The 15537-nt window shown below is 31.8% G+C and overlaps 1 protein-coding gene across 1 annotated transcript; it reads left to right on the top strand.

Annotated features, from left to right (window-relative positions):
• The first annotated feature begins 12996 nt into the window (after nucleotides 1-12996).
• On the top strand, nucleotides 12997-14508 carry LOC128158934 (neuronal acetylcholine receptor subunit beta-2-like). Its single transcript, XM_052821925.1, has one exon. It carries the CDS (start codon nucleotides 13040-13042, stop codon nucleotides 14246-14248), a length of 1209 nt encoding a protein of 402 aa, XP_052677885.1. The 5' UTR covers nucleotides 12997-13039; the 3' UTR covers nucleotides 14249-14508.
• Nucleotides 14509-15537: the final 1029 nt, after the last annotated feature.

Here is a 15537-nt window from a genome sequence, read left to right as displayed (position 1 = left end):
AATTTTGTGAGATTTGTTGACTTGTTATAAGTACTGTCACCTATGAGAACCATGAAAGCTATTTCATGTTTATATTTCTTCATATAACGTCAAGAAATATATGAAATAAATAAAGTTTACATGTGAAATCACAGTGAATTTGCCTTAGATTTCTCCACAATAAACGTGGAAGTGAATCAATCATCTGTTCTGTGTGTAATGTGTAGTATGTGTAATTCTTGCTGCGTTCGCCCCAATTATCGCAAAATTCAACCTATGAATACTTTTTTTCAACTTCTGATACTCAAGTCCTTACAATACTCATCAAATTTGTAAATAATTGGTTTCGATTTTTCGGGAGAAACATAGAAAAAACATAATCATGATGAAAAATGTTTTAGATAATGATTAAAAAAATTAATTAATTTGCAATAAAATGTTTGATTGAACTCAAACTTATATACTAGTATTACTGCTCAAAAACCCTTCAATGGTCTCAATCAATACTAAAATCGTGAGGGGGTGGGGGTAGGCTTCAGATGCTTATTATTATTTCTATCTTTTCATTGAAAAATAACTTCCAACTTCACAATGGTAGATTGTAGCCTTGGTAATTGAATCTAGATATGAAATATTGTTCTTGTTATCTAAATAAATCGCAAGCTTGCAAAAATGCCTTGCTATTGTTTACATGCATGTGAAGTATCAAAATAACAACACCTGTTACATCATCATCCGAGATGCATAATAAAAGGGTCCATCAGAAAGTAATATCGAATTGTAATTCAATATTTAGCATTGCAAATTGACAATTTACGCAGTTTGGTATTTATTGATATTTCCGTATACGGACTTACTTTCAGGATAAATTCTATATGATATATATATCATCCTGTGCTACAGAACCTGCTCTCGGGAGACAAGTAATGGTCAATTGGGCAATCACCAACGATGGGTATCAACAATCATAAACTTTTTGTAAGTAAAGATAATAATTTAAATTGCTTGATGTCAATCGTAAGAATCTTTGGTTTTTTTTTTTTGGTTTTTTTATATATATAATTACCGTCGCATACATCATCACCTAATGTAGCGTAACGGTAACTGGTTGGACTTCAAAACGTAATGAGATTATGGGCGAGAGTTCAGAACCAGTTGTCGGCACTTGAAAGATTTTCGTTGAAAACATCTCCCGTGCTCTATTTCGGCACAGTATGCTTTTGCTATATAAACCACTTGTTTACTATGCGAAAATAGATGAGTATTGAATATATAACGAGAAACTGACAGGAGGCATTATTATGAAATAAAACTACTATTGAAGCAATTATTACAGTAGTAGCTCGGGATGTTTTTTATTGTAAGATTTACTTTACAGACACCATTGAAGTACAACTACTATTGAAATGCATTAAAAACCTGCATATAAAATTGTTTTCATCTAACGATCAATTTCAAACACACAATAAAGGTGTTATAGACTTGTGTATTTTGCGATAATAATAATCGAGAGTATGAAATCAATGTACTTATGTTAGGATTTTTACTATTATTCTAAAAGTGGTTACGGGTAGAATTAATTTTAAGAACCACGGTACATCTACTATTGATTTAAACATTTTTTTTTTAATAGTTGGGTATAAATTTTATTATACATATCACATTTATGATAAATTATTTCCATATATAGGTCGTGGATGTATTACACTTGCAAATTATAGTTCAATATTATTTATATTTTGCATCTATGATTGAAATAAATTATTCCAATAATGATTTGGAATGCGTTTCATTTCAACCACTTTTGAAATAAATTATTTCAATAGTGGTTAAGGATGCGTTTTCTTACAACAACTGTTGAAATAAAGTATTTCAATAGTGGTTTGGATGCATTTCAGTTTATGTCTTTTATTATGTCTGTGTGTAACATTTTCCTTTCCAGTAGGGCAATTTCTAAAACTAAGAAGTATGTCTTATGAGATGATGAATCCCTTTTTACTAATGATATTTTTAAATTTACCTTTTAATGGTCATGTTTCCCATACCACCTGTCATCTGGAACCGAAAGTGTTATTCGCAGACGGAATATTAGGCATAAAAATGACATGCATCCTTACCGCTATTGAAATATTTTTTTGTTGTATTTGAAAATTGGTTTTGATAATGAAATACATCCTAAATTTTAATTTAAATAATATACCTCAATAGTGATATTTATAATAACATTAAATTATATAAAAAAAAAAATATTGAACAATTATTTACAAATTGAGACTAAATAAAATACATCCTTGACTTATATGTAAAAATGTTATCACATATATGATATGTATAATGAAATGTATTCCCAACTACTATTGAAAAAAAAAATTATCGTTGAATTTTATTAGTATTCCAATAATGAAATACACCCATAACCACCATTTAAGTAATATATTTCAACATAGATAATTATAATGAAAACATTATAAAATATTTTAATGGTGTTTGTATTTCAACAATGATATTCAATTTGTTTCTTTCCAAATGTGTTGGAATAGTGATTGCAAAGTAATATTTATAAAGAAATTAATTCCCAACTACGATTTAAAAAAAACTTGTAATAGTAGTTCAAATGTGGTTGTGTTTCAATGGTGGTTGCAAAGTGATTCTTCTAATGAAACCACTATTGAAATCAATTATTTCAATAGTGGTTTTATTTCAATGGTGGTTGCAACAAACGCTGCTTCATCGACATTCGCTTTCCATTTTTACATTATTCTACAACCAAATTTTAACTATATTTAAAGCCAAATACTGTAAACGTTTTATATTTGGGCTGTACGATATTTTGCGGAAATTAGTTTTTTGAACACGTTGGCGTGGATTTGATTAGCGTATTCCTGAATTTGACTATTTGTATACATATATGTATGGCATTTAGCGATGTACTTGATTTAGCAGAAGCACCAAAAGCGCTAAATAGAATACACAGCCAAATGTAGTCATTTACAGTAAAACAGATCATGTAGGGTTAACTAACTTAAATTTCCTACCATCTTATGCACAACCTAAAATTTAAAAAGATGCTTATGCATAAACATTTTCTGTTTATTTTTATTTAAACTTTTTGCCAATTTCTACAATGTTGATGACTGGGCTTATCTTTCTTAAATAGGTATTTATCTTGTTTTAACTGAAGTTCAGTATTTAATCATTAGATTGCTCTATTTGTGATGTTTGAACTGATTGCTTGTGGGATATCGAGTGACGTCAATACTAAAAAAGGTTTGATCTTTTTTATCAACTGAAATCATCTTAGATCTTGGTAAAAGGCAGACTCTGAGTCAGAAATAAACCAAACGACTTTTGTTAATAAAACGCTCAATTAAATAATTGATACTGTTCAACTTTGATTTTAACTTTCTTTTGTGTAGATGTTGGCAAAGACAGACTGGTAGAATGTTTATATCGATCAAAACAGAAAAGAGAAGGATCGCCTTTTGATTGGTGGCGTCATGAATATGGTTCTCTCACAAGAGGTTGACAGAGGAAATGATTATGATGATGTCTTTCTCTAAACTAATGTGCAATTGTTCATAAAATTAGATAGTCGAGTTTTCGATGGGTATGTTATGAAGTATGAACAGCAAATTGTTTCACAAAATATGTGGAAAATTCACACAGAGTAATGAATCAGATGACCTTCGCTCATCAATATCATTGAACTCAGTATTATAGGCCTCTTTAATTCATTGGTTGGCTCGTTGGTTGGTTGTTTGAATAGTTAGTTGATTTGGGGGGGGGTGTTGGGGGGGTATTATATGTGATTTAAACTACTTGCAATTGCCTAAAATAGTGAATGCATTATATAAACCTTCAATGTTAATAAAAAACAGGCTATCACTGAAACGCCGAATGAAAATATTTTCTGAGGTGAGCATATTTAATGATTTTAAAGTTGGGTAACATGTTAAAAATAGAGATAGATCGATCATTCCAGAAAAGTGCGCCGTGAACTGTAAAAGATCTTCTTAAATATTATGTCTTTGCTCTTGGAATGTATAAAGCATTACTATTTCGCGTTAATGAGGTTGGTCTTGTTTTTATTGTTCTGTAAACAAAGTAAATTACAGGAGGCATCCAATTCAGTAGTTGTAGCATTTCTGACATAGATGAATAAAAATTTTTGTTTAAAACCACCCCATAGCGGCTCGCTTTTTAAGTAAACATTATTTATTAAGACCATTTTTGTTCTTCATGTTTAGCAGTAATTAAAATGTGGAAAAACAATAGTATTAAAATTTAGTTCTCTGTTGTATCATCATCGCGCGATCGACTGTTTTGCGCACGTGCCTTTGAAAAGAAAAATCGCATCAGGCAGTAATTAAAGGAATAGATTTTATATGTAAAATTGACCATACTCGGTTGTTATACTTGACTATCTTATTATATTTAAGTGTTTTTATTTTTAGAATGAAATTATTTTAAGGAGCTAATTAAAAAAAAAAAAAAAAAAAAACAAAAAAAAACGAAAATCTCATGATCGTGACATGGTTTTAAAACGGAGAAGGTAATAATGCACATTAAAAAATGAAAATACACAGTCATACGCTTCATGTACAGAGCAAAAAAATAGAGCTTAATCTTGTATAATAGTGAGCCATTAGATTTGATAAATGATGTGTTTTAAAAAATCTAAACCTGAATTAATTGTTAAGATTATAAAAGGAAAGGACGGAACCTGTACTCTATATTCATTTTGATTATCAGAGTAACCTCCATTTAAATTGTTAATGATCGATGTGCATGATATGAAAAATGATATTACTAACCTATTATTCTATTTGAATATCAAATTTAAATTGAAATCATATAAACAAATCTGGTTATAAACGTTTTTCACTCGCAAAAATCGGAAGATATCTTCGTTCTTTTAGTGAGAAAGGCACAGTCATTCATGTTTACTGTTCTGGTTTGAATATAACATACAACATCACATAAATAGTGCCTGTTTGGGAGGGTAACAGTTTAAATTGACACCCCGAGGAAACCATCGTCAACCGACGCAAAGCGGAGGCTGACAATGGTTTTCAAGGGGTGTCAATTTCATCATACTGAATGTCTTAATTTTAGGGAATGTGTTACTGCTTTTATATAGAAATGAATGACGTGAATTCTATGGCAAACCTACGCATATAATTTACGCGCATGTGAAATTATGTTACCCGTTGTTTAGTGTGTTGCTAACGCTGAGGGTAATAAAACGGATTATCAACTGCTGCTAAAGCAATCAGATTTCAGTTTTTAACATGAAAGTATACTATATTGATATACTCACCTTGGCATTTATGTTTAGAGTCGTCAAGTGTCTCAGCAATCAAATGGCACATCTTTTACAAATAAAAATCCATATCCTCGTAAATACGGATGTAAAGAAATGTATGTTTCCAAAAATTTATATGTTTTTCATCCCTCATATTTCAACTACATGTATTTCTTGCATAGTTATATGGATTATTGGTCATCAATGTCACTCTGACTTACATATACTTGTAAATATATTTACCGTATACTTACACTATTCATTTTAGTATTGCAATTGACGATTTTCATACTAATTGTTTGACCATAATTAATCACCCAATTGTATACGGACTTTTCCCCGATCACGACAAGAGCACACGGAGGGTGAGACCGGTCAGCAGAGGATGCTCACTCCTCCTAGGCACCTGATCCTACCTCTATCTATTTGGAGGTCCGTGTTGCTCTGCTTTGAATTTCTATTTCGTTTCATGGATTTTTAAGATGTTTGACGGTTTTATTGTCATTTTTTCATTATAACTCTGTTCGTTGTTCATCTTTTAACCAATCTATTTTAAAGATTATTTAAGCAAATTATTCAAATTCAAATAAAACTTGTCAAATATAAGGCATGCTCTAAATCCTGGTATGGCCCAGTTAGCCTGGCCTGGTCTCAAAGTTGGAGTGGCTTCACTTTTAAACTTAAAATTGGCTTTGCCCCAGAAAATTGCTTGTCCTCATAAATCTATTTATTAACATATTGATCCCAAACATCACACCATCATTTTTCATTATTTGTAGATAAAAGACCAATGTGAGGGGATTTCGAACTATGCTCCTCCGTGCGCACGTATTTTAATGACGCAATGTGGAACTAGATAGGCCTCCATTGTTCTTGAATTAAGTGATTAGGACTAAGTGATTTATAAAAAAAAACATCAAAATTTTTAAAATTAAAAGTAACAAATTTGAAAAATTTCAATCTTGCGGGTAGGAAATTGTTGTTTTCGTCAAATCTTTAAAAACTTAAGCTGTGGAATGGTATCACCAAGCATTTGTATTAGGATATTTTAGAATATTGCAAAGCGGGAGGGCTGAAAGGAAAAGGAAATGAACGATTGTGTCTTGACAGTAACTCAGTTCTGAAAGTTCTAAAAGCATGGACATTCAGTTTGAAATGCAAAGTTTGTTAAGTCAAAGATACACACTTAACACACTTTAATGTTTAGAGAAATTTGTATGGCTCACAATATTACGACTTCGTCTTAATAGTTACGTGTAGCAGACAGCAGCTGGAACACTGAATACTTTGGACGAAATCTACATATTAAATTTTGAAAATGTTCTACATGATCCGGATTAGCGAGTCGTCCACCTGGAATTCCACAATATTCAACACTAATGTTTTCAATTCCAAAATTCTTAAATTTCACATCTGAATCGATATATTGTTTCAGTTTTACGATATGCGAACTCCCCAAAAGCACAACATCCGCCATGATATTTTTAGAACGCTATTTCCATCTATTTTTAGCCATTCTGATAAACAACGCACACATGACATTGGACGATTCGGAATAGATCTCAGAATAAAACTTCCAATATCTTTTTTAGTTAACAAAGAACTGTAGATAGCTCTGGCACTGCATAGCTGCGTTTACTATACTCAGAGACATACATGTATAAGTCGTTCTTTACTCTTAACTTATGAACACATTACGTAACAACCCACGCTATCTTTTAAATCCGATAACCAACGTTAATATATGTTTTTCGGCATCTAACTGAAGTATCTGATAAGTGCACTTACACTAATATTGCTGGCTTAAATTCCACAAGCAACTTCCTTGTATTATTTACAGATTGAAAATCTTTTTAAACTTTTATTTCGGGTGCGTTGTTTTGATTCAAGCTGCCACACCTAGCGCTGAAATGGGCAGACAACTCTACCCGTACAAATTACTACAACAATGCCACCTACCGGTTAAAAAGGTTAAAGGGAGATAATTCGCGATTGCCAAAAATGCTTTTATTTGCATAAATGTAATTTTAATTACTTGGTGCGTCAAGCACCAAATTTTGTCATGAAGGTTCTTTGAACATTGCTTGAAAAAAAAAATATCGTTGGCCATTTAAGGTTTGGTCATTTTCAAGATGGCCACCTCTTATTTATAAAAGGCATTTTTTTTCATAATGTTTTCAGATACTTCAAATATTTCTGGGTAATGTTTTTATTTTTTGTGGAATAAGAATGTGTTGTATTATACAATATGTGTTTCGTTCAATATATGAATACTCTGCGCATGCGTTAAAAGACAAGCTGCATTTTTAACGTACATGATATATGCAGTCATTGCAGAAACAATTTGAGCCGGTTCGGCCCATTTCCGTAGGGGTATGCACGTTTAAGAAATAATGAAAGGGCTTCTTGTTTTGCACTAACTGCACGTATGCAGTGCGTAAAGATGATTCAACATAACATTCCAAATTGCTTGTATTGGTATGTATATTTTCATTTCATAAAAATGAACCTAACGAAGACATCTTGAATTGTTTCATTACTAGAAGATGTGTTAATAAAATGGTTCCAATACATGGTAATTAAACTAAATTTTTCAACAATACACGGCCGTCCTAAAAAGCATAATGTGTATTACTGACATACAAATGTACGCTGGCAATTTAAAGTATGGGATTTTTTTCAATGGTACGATTTCTTTTATACTGATTTTCGATGAAGATTATATAATTATTGTGGAGATAATTTCCAAATAGTGAACTTAATATTCGTCAATATTACTAATTGGATCAAAGGCCGTTAATTCTTAGTTATGACTTGCCCACGTTTCACGTGTTTAACTATTTGCCTAACATCAACAAACGGAAATATCAAACAGACTTCATCAGCAATGTATAAATTATCTACTAACAAAATTATATATTGTTGTTAACAAATTTAAAACGATTAAAGTGATCTAATACTCCCACTCCCATGCAATAATCAAATGTAACCAATGAGAGAAGACAAGATGAAACTCAATGTCAAATATCTGTTACCGATTTATTCTCTTTGGAAAAATATTTCTCTTTTAATAAGTAGTAACTAATAACTGTTAAACCATAGAGGAATGTGTGATCTGCGCATGAGAAGTGTTTGATACAATATTTCTTTTTTCTAACAAACAAACGATCAATTTTATTTAAAAAACTCCAAAACAAACTAAACATTCATTCAATACCTGCAATATTGCCTTTTTGATCTGTGTCATCGTCGTAGGTTCATAATCTTACTTTTTGTGATAAGAAAATCTTAACATTATATGGTAATTTAAGAGAGAGAGTAAGAGAGAGAGAGAGAGATTTTCTGTCCTTTTTACATTGATATCATAGAATCCATAACTCGGTTTACAAAATCGAATACATTATTAGTAGAGTATACTTATCAGAAAAAAAATACACCTAAAAAGAACGAAGCAATCTTTTAAAACAAAGTTCACAGATCCATGTTAAAAATGTATCAGATGGGTGCTGGCACGATATAGAACTCCTCGGTGATCAATGTTTTCATTCAAGCATGTAGGTCAAACAGTCCTCTCTCTCTCTCTCTCTCTCTCTCTCTCTCTCTCTCTCTCTCTCTCGTTTATGGAACAAATCTACTCAAAGTATGAAATAAATTGTTTTTTATAAGCGGCATATTTGGAAGAATATTTTGCATTGTTTCGTCTCATTTTGATTTTGTCTTCCTGATCAATGAGTTGAATCTAGCATTTGAATTTCTGCATTATTCATCTCAAATGAAAAGATTTTTCCAGTTGTCAATCATCGATAAACATTAGTGACGCAGAAACTTAAAATTAAACTTTGATTTATTACATTCATGCAGTATCTCTCATTCAAACCTTATTATCAATAATTTCTAACATTCAATAGTCCTATTCAAGAATATTTAAACATTAGGCTCAAATTGTTTCAAAATTACACATGAATAGTTATCCTAACGTTCGTTGTTTGCTTAAAGTTATTGATGTCTGTACATTGAGATGCGTTGGCGTTTATTTCACTAATTGGTATGATTATAAGCCATTCATCTTCTCGATTAGAGCATTTTTGTTTTCTTTTGTTTCCAAAGTTAGTTTACAAACATTTTGCACTATATATTGGAAATTGATGATAAAGCCGATGGTTGATACAGTCTGTAAACATGTTTATACAGTTATCTACACGGGAGTACATTGTTCTGTTAATGTGTTCACAAAATGAGTTTGGCCTCTTTACTGAAGTGGTAAAATATAGGACTAAATATTACGACAGAAGCCTGAGACCGGCTTCAAACGAAATTCATCCGCCGGATCTCCAAGTATCCTTTGAATTGATAAGTATAAACAAGCTAGATGAACTGGAGGAAAACTCGTCACCAAGGCATACCTAACGCTTAAATGAAAGGACGAGTTCCTCACGTTGAACACGGTAGATTTTCTAATGTGCAAGTTAACCTTCCGAAACACGCGGTGTGAACGCACTTTGTACTAAGAATGGTTTTACCGAGTTCAAAGAGCTAGGCGGCTCTTTTTATAAAGTTTTACCGACGTTTAATGGAACAGTTACTTTGAAAGCGTATCAATGTTCTATTGACGTCACATATTTTGCATTTGATAAACATATATATACCAGTTTGCTTTGAGTTCATCAAGCGATAGTGTAGAAATGATTAATATCAAAGCCACTAACGTTTGACTGTTGGATGTACATATACTTTTCAACACTTTTTAGGATAGAAAGTTGATACATATCAGGGCCTAGCTGTAGTTTTTGCCGTCGATGTTTTAAAGAAGAATAAAATAAAATACGGCCATATCCAGAACATAAAACCTGTTTTGATACTTGTTTTTGTTGTATTCACGATAAACACCTTTAGGTATGGTAAAGGCTCACTGTATACATAAGTTATCTATCTAATATGTAAAAGCTCTAAAAAATAACAGAAGTAAGGTACTTTTTATCTTTCAGCGAGTAAAAGCAAATCGTCGAATGTCCGGTTTCCCATCATAATATGATGTAGATTACAAATGATATTTATCTAATATTTAAATACTAGTACATTAAATTACACAAGCACAATAAGGTACATTTTGTTCTCCATCAGCTGGTTAATGCAAATTATCCAATGTCCAGTTTCTCATCATTAAATGATGTAGTTAACTTGATGTACATTTCATTATCTTACTCATCTATACCACGCGCTCATGTACTGGTATCTTTTTAAAAAAGTATCGAAGATGACGTCATGTCTGAAACACAAACAAGAAAATCAAGTAAAAATGCACCGTGTAGAATAAAAAAGTATACAAAAATGCTATATTCTGTAAAAAGTGATCTACTCTCTGTCATTGTTGATAAATTATGATATTAAGTAAAAACGCAAGAGATTAATGTCGAAATATCCTCCATAGTCGTGGCTTAAGGATATATAAATGCCGACGTTGCATAAAAATATGAATTTCTGCAAGAATATCGTTGAAATCAATTGAAACAATACCACTTTGTTTCATAAATAATTATGTAATACGTCTATCATAAAGATATAGAAGTTTTTAATAAATAACAACTGGTATCTAGGTTTTTTTTATTAGTCCTTTTATTGTTTTTAAAGCATTCTTATCTAGATGCGGCAGGAAGACGTTGATGTTCATAAATAGATCAACGGCGTTTGTATTTCAAGCGTCCAAATTATAATCTAGCAGATCCCTCTGCAAAAATATAATTGCAAGATCTTCGTTGTTAAAGCGTTTGATTTTCAAGCGTCCAAACAATTATGTTGCAGATTCGCTGTCAGCGAAATTATGATTATAAAGGTTGAAGCAGAGTTATTGTTACTATCTACAATAATTATATGATAACTGAAAAAAACTCCCCCAGATGACATTTTTTGGTGGTATCCATTGTAGCAATTTATTACTGGTTTTGTCGATGATAAAGAATGACACAATAAACCAGTGATATAAGTGGCAACATTTTATATCTAAGTATATGAAATTTGCAATTTAACCATGTTCAGAGTCAGTTGCTATGGCAACAAAAACCAACATAAAGGGTTACTGTATAGACCAATGTGTTTTTAGGGATTGAATGGGGTTTTAGCTTGCCTTGACCCAAATGTTACGTTTTAATTTTAACATAGATTTTGATGTCAATAGAAACTGATATCGTGATCTTTATTGTAAAAAGTTTTGCTTTTGAATGATGATGATTAGATAATAAGGAAGTTCTCGTTGTTATGGTAAGGAGGTTCTCCGGAGTTCCCCATTCCTAAATTGATAAGGTGGTTTATGCGTGTGCTTTGTCAGGATATTTGTTGACTTTTAAACATATTTCCGATAAACGCAAAGTGATGAAGGAAAAAGCAAATGGATTGCCATGCTTATTTAAAATTCAAAGTAAATGTGCCTCTTTTTTATCAAATGAAACAACTGAATCCAAAAAAAATACTTTGGCATCATACAAAGTTTTATTGTTCGGAAACATCACATTGATGAGGTTTTCCTGTTCAATTGTTTTCTCAAAGTGGAAAATAAGCATCCTCTTTATATACAAAATGAGAATTCACTTCGAAGACCCGGTTTCCAGGAGCATTATGTTGTTTGTCCTTGATTTTGCGAAGCTTTGAATTTATCATATTCTCTGCCATTCTAAAATATTAATACTATGCATCTTTCATGTCGAAGCTGCATAAAATAAAATGAACATTATCTAATATCCATCTCTGGAATAGGCAACTAACTAGTTCATGTATTTATGACTTTGTACAACAACAATGCAAAATTCATTATTATGCAAAGCTTTTTTCGCAAATTGTTTCGGTCTTGTCTATTTACCGGTTAACAATTTTTTTTATACATAGAGGATATAATCTGATGTCTCAAGGACTGTTTATGTCTAAAAACAATATTATCTGGAACGTTTTTCATTCAGGAAATCAAAATGCTGTTTAATTTATTTTGACAATCAAAAACAATTGAAAAATGTGGGATTTTTTCTATCATTCGCGATTTTTTGCTAAAGAAAACACAATTGAAATAATTTGTAGTTGCATATCAAGATTTTTTTTCAAAAATTAAGAAAATATTATAAAAAAAAAAAAGAAACAACGAACAATCCTGACCTAGATACTTTAACGCAATTCTGTAGTGAGTTTAACTTATCAAGTAATTTATAACCGGTAAAGATCCATAATGATTTAAGTTTGCCAACAGAAAATTTTTGATCTTCTTTTTAAAATTATCATACTTCATTTCCGTCCCTTATACGTTAAATGTTAATGAAGTCTTTATATTTTGCTAACAAGTAAACAATAAGAAATTCATGCAGAATTTGCCTTTATATATGTTTTTATATATCTGTGCATTCAATGCTGAGGGAATGTGCCCTATCTTCAATATTATAATGTTAAAAAAAAAATTAAATATTGTTATAAAATTTACATCAATAATTTTCCACTCTTCATTAATTGATCAGAGTTAAAGATATTAGTTGAAGTTAAAGTTCATTAATTGATCAGAGTAAAAGATATATTCTCTAAGGACGAAAGAGTAATCACGATCAGACAATTCATTAAAATACATGTATATGCTTTAAAAAGAGCCAATTAGATAATCAATAAATGCATAACCGTCCTCTTTTGTTTGCAGAGTTCACACCTATTAAACACTTAAAACACATTTATTTAGCCAGATTATACCAGCTGACCAGTTGTATTGAGAATCAACCTGCTAGGGGCACAATGTTGTGTGTTGTGATCCTCTTGGTTCTCTATTTACCACCATCGTTAGGTTTCACAGCAGAAGTGGTCAAGAATTTGACAAAACTCATATTTGACACAAACGCTTACGACAGCAGCCTTAGACCGGCTTCAAACCAAATGTATCCGACGGACCTGAAAGTGTCGTTCGACCTAATAAGCATAAACAAGCTAGACGAGTTGGAGGAGAAACTCGTTACCACGACGTACCTGACCCTTCAATGGAAGGACGAGTTCCTCACCTGGGACACCGCGGGATTTCGGGTAAAAAAAATTCCGTTGCCACAGAACGCAGTGTGGAAGCCGGACTTTGTCCTAAAGAATGGTTTTACCGAGTTCAGAGAATTAGGTGGCCCTTTTTATTACGTTGTACTAGCATTCGATGGAACTATTATTTGGAAACCGTATCAAGTGTTTGAGTCACAATGTTCTATTGACGTCACTTACTTTCCATTTGATAGGCAGATGTGCAATATTCAGTACACTCTTTTGTCACATTATACATACCAGGTTACTTTGAGTTCATTAAGTGAAAATGTGAGAATGGGCAACTACAAAGCAAATAAAGCTTGGGAAATCACGTCAACTTCACAAAACATCGACAATTCTGGGTCCAAAAGTATCATAACATATACCCTGAATTTGAAGCGAAAACCTGGTTTTTACGTCGAAAATCTTGTCACACCGATTCTGTTTCTAGGTGTATTGAACATTTTGGTTTTCATCATTCCAGCCGATGCCGGAGAGAAGATGTCCTACTGTATCACTGTGGCTTTGGGATTCATTGTCTTCTTGACAATCATAAGCTTTGAACTACCGGCCAATTCGGACAGCACGCCGTACCTTTCAAAATACCTACAGATTCAAATATTTATGGGAGGAATAACACTCGTCATTTCTGCAATACAACTGTGGCTTTGCCACAAATCTGAGGAGCAGAAGGTCTACACACCTTTAAAAATTCTAGTTAAAGTTGCATTGTGCAAAACACTTAAAGTCAAAGTGTCTTGTGACGACAGAATTCCCCAAGCCAATGAACGGAACAATAAGAATCAGAACGCGGAAAAATTTGATGATCCAATTTCCTGGAACGATGTTTCGTCTGCCATTGATTTTGCAATGTTTTTGATTTATGTTTTCGTTTATTTTATAAGCACTAGTACCATTATGGCTTTTCTAAAGAATTGGTAACAAATATACTTCGTTTCTGTCATAATCGTTTTTAGATTTCTTGTATTTTGAATGTTTACAATGCTTTTTGACGTCATCATTGTTAAATTAAGACATTATCCAAAGGTTTTGTTCATCAAATCGATCATGTTTTCTTCTTAGTTTTTTTTTCTCAAAGTGGAAACAAATTCTTTATAAACAACTGATTTATTAACTGTATGATTCGGTTTCCTGGAAGTTAATTTTGCGATTTTTTGATTTTGATACTCGGCTGTATAAGAACTGCTGAAATTATAACTTTTCTAAAGAATTTTGTAATTGGTGACTTATTAGTACAATATATATAAGTATTCATATATAAGTATTTATGAATTTGTATAACAACAATGCAAAACTGTATTGCTTAAAAAACTTTTATTGGTCATATTGCCGGTTTAAACTTTTTTAACTACACGTTATCAATACTTGATTAAGAGAAATAATTTCATATTTCTTCAAACAATATTATCATTTTTTATGTCCCGGATAATGGTTTCTATCTATTCAATTCTATTTAACAACTAAACATGGACAATCGATGAAGAAATAGATAAGTAGTTAAATTTAACAGTGAATTAGGTGGATGTCTTTACGGCGGAAATTTGCGAGAAAAAAATATAACGTTCACATTGTTTTCAAATAGAATGTATGTGTACAGCAAAATATTCTGCAAATAATGTGTACAATGAACGAACTAATAATTCAGTGATGAACAGATCAAGCAATTAAACCAGCTGAAGAATATATACCACAACATATTTGGTTTGTCAAATCTTTAATTTTTATTCTAAAACCATCGGGCTCTGGCGTATCACATCGCCGGACTTTAGCAGATTTAGCGGACTGTTGCGTGTCAAATCATCGGGTTTTAGTGCAGACTAAAAGACTTTGGCGTGACCATTGCACTTTCGAGTCCTTCATATATATGACATGCTAACAGTATCTTCTAAGTTTCGATAAAACTAGAAATAAATTTTAAAATATAGATCAATATGATGAAGATGTTTTCTTGAAATTATCACAAGTTAAAGAATCACTTGTATATAATAAAAGAGTTGACATTTGAGCAGGTATTGGTTTCTTTGCAAAATGATTTCCGTTCAACTTCTTGATTTTCGGCCATACACTGTAAACTATGAAGCTCTAGTTCTATTAATGTTTAGTGATTGAAAAGAAAAGGTTTCACACTTGTTGTCCGAGCAGTATTAAGCATTATTATACTTTTATGTTAAATACTGAAATCTGATTGGCTTAGACGCAGTTGATAATCC

This window comes from Crassostrea angulata, chromosome 8 (genome assembly GCF_025612915.1).
Source record: "Crassostrea angulata isolate pt1a10 chromosome 8, ASM2561291v2, whole genome shotgun sequence".
In the NCBI taxonomy this organism is placed as follows: domain Eukaryota; kingdom Metazoa; phylum Mollusca; class Bivalvia; order Ostreida; family Ostreidae; genus Magallana; species Magallana angulata.
The sequence above is the reverse complement of the archived record's forward strand: the minus strand, read 5'-3'. Positions and strand labels throughout refer to the sequence as shown.

Excerpts from the sequence above, each read along its gene's own strand:
- LOC128158934 (XM_052821925.1), top strand. The coding sequence starts at position 13,040 with ATGTTGTGTGTTGTGATCCTCTTGGTTCTCTATTTACCACCATCGTTA.